The sequence below is a fragment of the Vidua chalybeata genome (genome assembly GCF_026979565.1).
Source record: "Vidua chalybeata isolate OUT-0048 chromosome 38 unlocalized genomic scaffold, bVidCha1 merged haplotype SUPER_38_unloc_2, whole genome shotgun sequence".
NCBI lineage: Eukaryota > Metazoa > Chordata > Aves > Passeriformes > Viduidae > Vidua > Vidua chalybeata.
In genome coordinates, this window is record NW_026530312.1 from 7,711 (window position 1) to 15,596 (window position 7,886).

At 60.0% G+C, this 7,886-nt stretch overlaps 1 protein-coding gene, 1 long non-coding RNA gene and 1 pseudogene across 2 annotated transcripts; 1 reads left to right on the forward strand and 2 right to left on the reverse strand.

Moving 5' to 3' along the window:
* Nucleotides 1-535: 535 nt before the first annotated feature.
* On the reverse strand, nt 536-3,609 carry LOC128782808 (serine/threonine-protein kinase pim-1-like). The gene is made up of 7 exons (XM_053933294.1): nt 3,562-3,609; nt 2,774-3,451; nt 2,616-2,666; nt 2,045-2,411; nt 1,252-1,428; nt 859-1,012; nt 536-623 (listed from the first exon to the last, which is right to left on the reverse strand). The coding sequence occupies exons 1-6, from the start codon at nt 3,607-3,609 to the stop codon at nt 906-908; spliced, it is 1,428 nt and encodes a 475-aa protein (XP_053789269.1). The 3' UTR covers nt 536-623; nt 859-905.
* A 20-nt stretch (nt 3,610-3,629) lies between these two features.
* On the forward strand, nt 3,630-4,687 carry LOC128782811 (uncharacterized). Its single transcript, XR_008428894.1, has 2 exons — nt 3,630-3,780; nt 4,359-4,687. It is a non-coding gene; the product is annotated as an uncharacterized LOC128782811 (long non-coding RNA).
* A 2,006-nt stretch (nt 4,688-6,693) lies between these two features.
* On the reverse strand, nt 6,694-7,886 carry LOC128782810 (olfactory receptor 14A16-like; annotated as a pseudogene).

Consider the following 7,886-nt stretch of genomic DNA (forward strand, 5'->3'; position numbering starts at 1 on the left):
CAACCCCTGCATGCCAGGGAAAAACCCACCCACAGGTGAGGGAAGCCCAGGCTTTCTCCTTCCCCCTGCACTGCCCCCAAAATAACGCTGATCCCAAAGCAAACAGGGGCAGTGGAGCAGCCCAAGCCCTTCCTTGCCTGCAAAGCAAAGCAGCCCCTGCACAGGTTCTGGAGTCCCACCTCTGCTCCCACCATGGGGGTTGGTTTGTGTCGGGCTGGCTGCCCCAGCCCCAGCCCCAGCCCGGGGCACGGTGGGTGCTGGGGGCTGTTGGCAGGGCCAGGAGCCCACTCCCATTTCGTACCCACCCCAGCCCATGCCCCCAGCCCTGCCAAAAGCAGCCTGGCAGCCGACTGAAGGATCAGCTGCATCCCCCCCAGCAAAGGGGGAACCTTTGGCTCCCGGCCAAGCTGAGCAATGCCCAAATCTGGGAGCATCCCCCTGCGTGTGGACTCATCTGCAAATTCCCTGTGGAGCCTGGCTTTGGAGAAGGTGCCAGAATCCAAGTCCATCATCTTCAGCTGGCCAGGCCGAGGAAGAGATTGTCATCCTTGAGGTTGTCCTTGGTGTCTCCAGCAGCAGCAGCCCCACCTGGTGCAGCTTCTCCAGGGGCTCCTTCTCCTTCCCTGGGGCCAGACCAGGCTGTCAGGGTTCTGCCTAGGGCCCCAGCTGTCAGGGAACCAGGACAAGCAAAACCCAGGGGATGGTGGCCACCAGTGCTTGCCACACCAGGTGTTCAGCTCAGCTCCAGCCCAAGAGCTGCGTGTTCCCTTCTGCTGACCCTGCTCAGAGCTACAGGCAGCACAAAACCTGTCTGGTTGGCTTTGCCACTGATTGCCAAGAGATGTGTGGAGCTGATACCTGCCAGGCCCCTGGATCCAACTGTGCACGTGGATCTCTCCCATCCTCTAGGGCAGAGGAACACCCTGCACCCAAGGATCACGGAAAAGCTCTTCTAAGGACGGCCTGTCCAAGGGCTGCATGGACAAACACCTCTTAATGACATCCTGGCACTCTGGGGAGAGAAACCAGGAATCACCAGTCAGTTGGAGAAGTTGCCCCCAGTTCCCATGCCCAGGCCATGCTGGGTGTGCCCAGAGCTGGGCCTGAACTTCCCATGGATTCTCTGTTTGGAGGAGAGCAGGAGAGCAGGACTTGTGCCACCTCCTCAGCAGCTGCCAGAGCGGGATGCCCACGAGCTGCTGCTGTCTCCCAGCACTGGTATTGCCCCCGTGGCCAGAGATGAGGATCCACCTTGAGAGAGCCGTCGTGGGAACAAGATCCGCCCCCAGATGATCTCCTGGCCCCTCCTGAACGGGTGCTTGCCCATGACCAGGTGGCACAGCAGGAGGCCCAGGGACCAGATGGTCGCTGCCTCGCCGTGGTAGCGGTGGTGGTGGATCCACTCTGGTGGGCTGTAGGACAGGGTTCCTGTGGAACACAGACAGAGTTCAGCAGGGGGATGCTGCTGCTCCCAGAGCCTGGCCCCAGCACCCCTGGGCATGTGGGGGCTGCCCCAGTGGCACACGGGGTGACCGCTGCCCTCTCGCCAGCACCTGGGACTTGTGTACAGACTCGGGGCTGGAAAAGAAGCCACTGGTGCTGGAAGAGGGCAGCAGAAACCCTGGGAAGGCCCAACCATGACACACAAAAGAAAAACTCACCCAGTGGTGGAGAAACCCACTCGACTCCCTGCCTGCACAGCCCCCCAAAATTGTGAACAAGTCCAGGCAAACAAGGGGAGCAGAGCAGTCCAAGCGCTTCCTCGCCTGCACACCAAACTGTCCAGGGCACGGGGTCAGACCCCCCTCTCTGCTACCCCCATGGGGGTTTTTGTCAGGCTGGCTGCCCCATCTCCAGCCCCAGCCCAGGGCACAGTGGGTGCTGAAAGCTGTCAGCAGGGCTGGGAGCTGGACCCCCTCACACCCCCACCCAAATCAACCTGGCTCCAGCATTAATCCCATCCCAGCTGCAATAGGGGGGAGCCCCGGTGCTGCACCCCGGCTGGCCCATGAGATGCCCAGGAGCATCCCCTGGCAGGGCTCACCTGCAAACTGGGTGTAGGCTGTGTCTTGGAGGAAGGCGCCACAGCCAAAGTCGATCAGTTTCAGCTGCCCTGTGGCCAGGTCGAGCAGGATGTTCTGGGGCTTGATGTCCCTGTGCAGGACCCCGCAGCTGGTGCAGTGCCGCACGGCCTCCAGCACCTGGCGGAACAGCCCCCGCGCCTCCTCCTCCGGCAGGAACCTCCGCTCCGCCAGGAAACCCGACAGGTCCTGGCACCGCTCCGGGCGCTCCAGCACCAGCAAGAAGCTGTCGGGGAGCTCGAGCCACTCCAGGAGCTGAATGACACCAGCGCAGCCAGAGGCCACCTTGGCCAGCAGCACGATCTCCAGGGGTGCGCTGGTGCCGTCGGGCTGCGGGAGGAGCGCGATGCCGTCAGTGGGGCTGAGGCCGTGCCGGGGCTGGGGAAGCCCTCAGCCAGCCCGGGATGCTCTGCATGCCCCGCTCAGCCCACGCCCGCTCTCCCTGCAGGGCTCCCGGCAGCTCCCACCCTGCCGGGCCCCGGCTCATCCCCGCCCGGCACGGCCCGGCTTCTGCCGCTGGCCCCGCTCACTCACCAGCTCGCCCCAGTGCCGGATGCGATCCCGCGGCACCCTTTTGATGGCCACCTGCGAGCAAGGGAGAGCAGCGGGTTCAGCTCGCCCCCCGCCTAGCCCAACCCCATCCTCCTCCTCCTCCTCCTCCTCCTGCGCCCGCCGCCGGCCCCGCCGCTCACCGGGGCGCCGTCCGAGAGCCGCGTGGCCGCGAAGACGCTGCCGAAGCCGCCGCTGCCCAGCAGCGAACCCAGCCGGTACCGCTCCTGCAGGGCCTCCTGCGCCTTCCCTGCGGGCGGGACGCGGCTGTCAGCGCTCGGCCCGGGGCCAGGAGCGGCCCCCGAGCGCCCCCCGAGCGCCCCGGGCCGGCCATCCCCAGGCGTTCTCTGCTGGCAACGGGACAGCGGCGGCTCGGGGCCGGCGGCCGCGCTGCCGAGCGGCGGAGCTCGGGCCGGGGAAGCCGCAGCGGAGGCGGCGGCAGCGGCCGCGCCGCCTGTGTCCTCCGCGGGGCCCGGGAGGAGCCGGGGCCGGGGCCGGGACTGGAGCCCACGTCGGGGCCGGGGCCGGGCTCGGGCCAGGCGGAGCCAAAGGGCGGCGATGCCGCCCCAGCCCCAGGCACTGATGCCCGCCCAGCAGCGCCAGCGCCAGCACGGCCAGAGCCGGGCGGGGGCGAGACCGCGGCGGGACGGCCGGGGACGGGGACGGGGACGGGACGGGGACGGGGACGAGGACCGGGAAGGGGACAGGGACGGGACAGCCCCGCCTGGGGCCGGGGGCGGGTCGGAGGCATGGCCCGGCCCGGCATGGGGAGAGGGAGACTGGGAGAGGAGGGGACAGTGGGAAAGGGAGAGCGGGAGAGGCTACGGGACAGCGGGAGAGGGAGAGGAGATGCAAGAGGAACTTGACAAAGTCGCTTCTTTTTCTGCTGCAGCCGCTGCTGCCGCTGCTGCTGCTGCAACTGTGGCTCTGCTGTGTCACCATGGATCCTCTGTTCCATGAGGTTCCATGGTGTCGCCATGGTCTTCTTGAATTGGCAGTGTCACAATGGACCACTGGTTCCATGAGCCCCCGCTGTGTCACAAGGGTGTGCTTGGTTCCATGAGGAACCAAAAAGCTCTGCATAAACATTGAGCAACAGTTGCTTAACACAGCTGGGAACATCTGTTTGCATTCAAAAGGGAGGTTAAAGGTGAGAAGGGCAGCAGCAGCTTCCATCTGCAACAGAGATCCAGGGAAAGGACAGGGACAGAGAATTCAGCTGGAAGAACTCAGAGAATTCTGCTTCCAGAGATCATTTCTGGCCACACTGTCCCTTGTAGAAAGGTGACACCATTCCAGGCAGCCTGTACTGAGCAGGTGCTTCCTGAGTGGGGTTTGTTGTTCAGGAAACCTGCTCAGGCTTTTCCATTCTTTCCTTCCCAAGAGGAAAACTTCTCCTGGGCCTGTGTGCAGGCAGAGCCCTGAGGAGAGCAGGTGGGACACGGTGCAGTGGGCTGGGACATGGAGCTGCAGAGCTCAGGGACAATGTTCTGCTGCAGGGCACAGGGATGTCAGTGCCAGGTGGGCCATGTCAGACGTGGTGAGGCTGGGGCTGAGGAGCAGCTTGTCCAAACAGGGTCAGCCTGCACGGGGCTCATTCTTCTACATGCCCAGAAGTCCCAAGGAGACATTCAGCATCAAGATCACTTGGGGAATGCTTCTGTCACCTCTTCTCTGAATTGAAAAGTTCAGAGTTTGTTTGAAGACCACCAGACCTTGTGCTTGTAGGTGCCTTTAACCTGCCAGCTATCTGCTGGGATCTCAACACAGCAGAGAAGAGGCAGTCCAGGAGGTTCCTAGAGTGTATGAGGACAACTTCTTGTAACAGCTGGGGAGTGAGCCCACCAGGGGAGGGACTACCCAGACCTGCTGTTCACAAACGGGTGAACTGGAGAAGGGCTGGTGGGACATGTGGGGGTTGGAGGCCATCTGGGGTACAGTGACCATGAAATTACAGAGTTTTCAGTATTTAGTGATAAAAGGAGGGGCATCAATACAACTTCCACACTGGATCTCCAGAGGGCAGACTTTGGCCTATTAAAGAGACTTATTTGAGAGTACCTTGGGAAGCAGCCATTAAAAACAAAGGGGTCCAGGAAGGGTGGGTGTGCTTCAAAACAGAAATCTTGAAGGCACAGGAACCGATTATGCCAGTGTCCTGAAAGATGAGCCGAGGAGGGAAACAGCCGGCCTGGATGGGCAAGGAGTGTTGCAAGGACTAAGGAGCAAAAAAAAGGGTGTATCATCTTTGGAAGGAGGGTCAGGTTTTGCAGGAAACCCTTCAAAGGGTTGCTAGGCCAGATAGGAAAAAAACTAGAGAGGCAAAAGCCAACTTAAAACTCAATCTGGCCACTTCTGTAGAGGTCTATAAAAATATATCTTTATTAATACATCAGTGGTAAAAAGAAGGGCAAGGACAACATCTATTCACTATTGGATGTGGTGGCAAATGCAGTCACTAAAGATGAGGAAAAGGCTGAGGTAGTTAAACCCTTCTTTGCCTCAGTTTTTCAATGAAAAGAAAGGTTGTCCTCAGGACAAGTGTCCTCCTGAGCTGGTGGATGGGGACAGGGAGCAGAACAGCCCCTGTAATCCAGGAGGGAGCAGCTGGGGACCTGCTGAGCCACTCAGATGCTCACAGGTGTATGGGATGGGATGGGATCCATCCTAGGGGGATGAGGGAGCTGGTGGATGAGCTCCCCAAGCTGCTCTCCATCATTTCCCATCAGTCCTGGCTCAGCAGGGAGGTGCCAGAGCACTGGAGGTGCCAGTGTGAGCCCATCCCCAAGAAGGGCTGGAAGGAGGATCTGGGGAACTCCAGGCCTGTCAGCCTGACCTCGGTGCCTGGCAAGGTTCTGGAACAGATCACCTTGAGAGCCATCACAGGGCAGCCACAGGATGGCCGAGGGGTCAGAGCCAGCCAGCGTGGATTTCAATATTTGCATTGATGGTCTGGATGAGGGGATTGAGTCAATGATCAGCAAATTTGCAGATGACACCAAGCTGGGTGTGAGTGTGGATCTGCTGGAGGGTAGGAGGGCTCTGCACAGGGCCCTGGACAGGCTGGATCCAGGGCCCAAATCCAACAAGGTGAGGTTTAACAAGTCCAAGTGCCGGGTCCTGCACTTTGGCCACAACAACCCCTGCAGCGCTCCAGGCTGGGGACAGAGGGGCTGGAGAGCAGCCAGGCAGAAAGGGACCTGCAGGGACTGATGGACAGCAGGCTGGACATGAGCCAGCCGTGTGCCCAGGTGGCCAAGAAGGCCAATGGCTCCTGGCCTGGATCAGGAATGGTGTGGCCAGCAGGAGCAGGGCAGTGATTCTTCCCCTGTGCTGGGCACTGCTTGGGCAGCACCTCGAGTGCTGTGTCCAATTCTGGGCCCCCCAATTTAGGAAGGACATGGAGGGGCTGGAGCGTGTCCAGAGAAGGGCAACAAGGCTGGTGAGGGGTCTGGAGCACAAGTCCTGTGAGGAGCGGCTGAGGGGGCTGGGGTTGTTGATCCTGGAGAAGAGGAGGCTCAGGGGAGACAAGGCGGTGTCAGGGCCCAGGTTGGACTTGATGATCTCCAAGGTCTTTTCCAGCCTTGCTGATTCTGGGATTGTCTGAAACCACCCTTGGAGCAGTTGCAGGAGGAGCCCTGGGCCTCCTCTTCAGAAGCTGCAGCAGCCCAGGTCCCTCAGCACTCAGGCCCTGCAGCAACACCAGGGCCACCAGGGCAGCGGGGCAGGGCCACGGGAGCAGCACTGGCAACACCAAGTGCTGCTGCTGCTGCTGGGCACAGCTGCTGTGCCAGCACTGATCTGCCCCCAGCTCTGCACACAGACATTGCTGCTGCAGCTCCAGAGAAGGCAACAAAAGGGCAGTTCGGCAGAAAACCCTGCTGAAAGATCCTAGAGTTCCTTTAAAGCCACCAAGAGCACAGCCCCTCATTGACACAGTCTGTGGCACAGGGAAGGTGGAGAGAAAGAAAATGAGAAATGGCACAAACAATGATACTTCTTTGTGGACAATCTGAGAAACCTAAGACAAAGGGAAAAGAACTTCCAAAATGAAACCAACAAGAAGTATCAAAGATGACTTTTATTACAAGTGATTTCCAGAAACTGGCCAGCAGTTTAATGTTTTTGAAACCACCCAGTCATCAGTCTCCACACTGCAGCCTTGAGCTCCTGGTTCCTCAGGCTGTAGATGAGGGGATCAGGGCTGGAGACACCACAGAGTACAGAACTGACAGGGCCGGATCCAGGGATGGGGAGGAGATGGAAGGGGGTTTAAGGTAGGCAAATGCACCAGTGCTGATAAACAGAGAGACCACGGCCAGGTGAGGGAAGCAGGTGGAAAAGGCTTTGTGCCGTCCCTGCTCAGAGGGGATCCTCAGCACGGCCCTGAAGATCTGCACATAGGAGAAAACAATGAACACAAAACAACCAAATGCCAAACACACACTAACAGCAATGAGCCCAAGTTCTCTGAGGTAGGATTTGGAGCAGGAGAGCTTGAGGATCTGTGGGATTTCACAGAAGAACTGGCCCAGGGCATTGCCATGGCACAGGGGCAGGGAAAATGTATTGGCCGTGTGCAGCAGTGAATAGAGAAAGGCACTGGCCCAGGCAGCTGCTGCCATGTGGGCACAAGCTCTGCTGCCCAGGAGGGTCCCGTAGTGCAGGGGTTTGCAGATGGACACGTAGCGGTCATAGCACATGATGGTCAGCAGGGAAAGCTCTGCTGAGATGAAGAAGAGAAAGAAAAAGAGCTGTGCAGCACATCCAGTGTAGGAGATGGTGCTGGTGTCCCAGAGGGAATTGTGCATGGCTTTGGGGACAGTGGTGCAGATGGAGCCCAGGTCGCTGAGGGCCAGGTTGAGCAGGAAGAAGAACATGGGCGTGTGCAGGTGGTGGCCGCAGGCTACGGCGCTGATGATGAGGCCGTTGCCCAGGAGGGCAGCCAGGGAGATGCCCAGCAAGAGGCAGAAGTGCAGGAGCTGCAGCTGCCGCGTCTCTGCCAGTGCCAGCAGGAGGAAGTGGCTGATGGAGCTGCTGTTGGACATTTGCTGTGGCTGCACATGGGCACCTGTTCATGGAGAAAGGACAGTGACAAGTCAGGAGAGGCTGACAGGAGCCAAACCTGGGCCATTCCCTGTAGATTGTTCCGCTGGGACTCACCCACCCTTGTTCCTGCTCTGGGCAAACCTTCACCCAGGTCCCTGCCTGAGCTCCAGCTGTGCTGGCTGAGTGTGCCAGGAGCAGCCAGGGCTG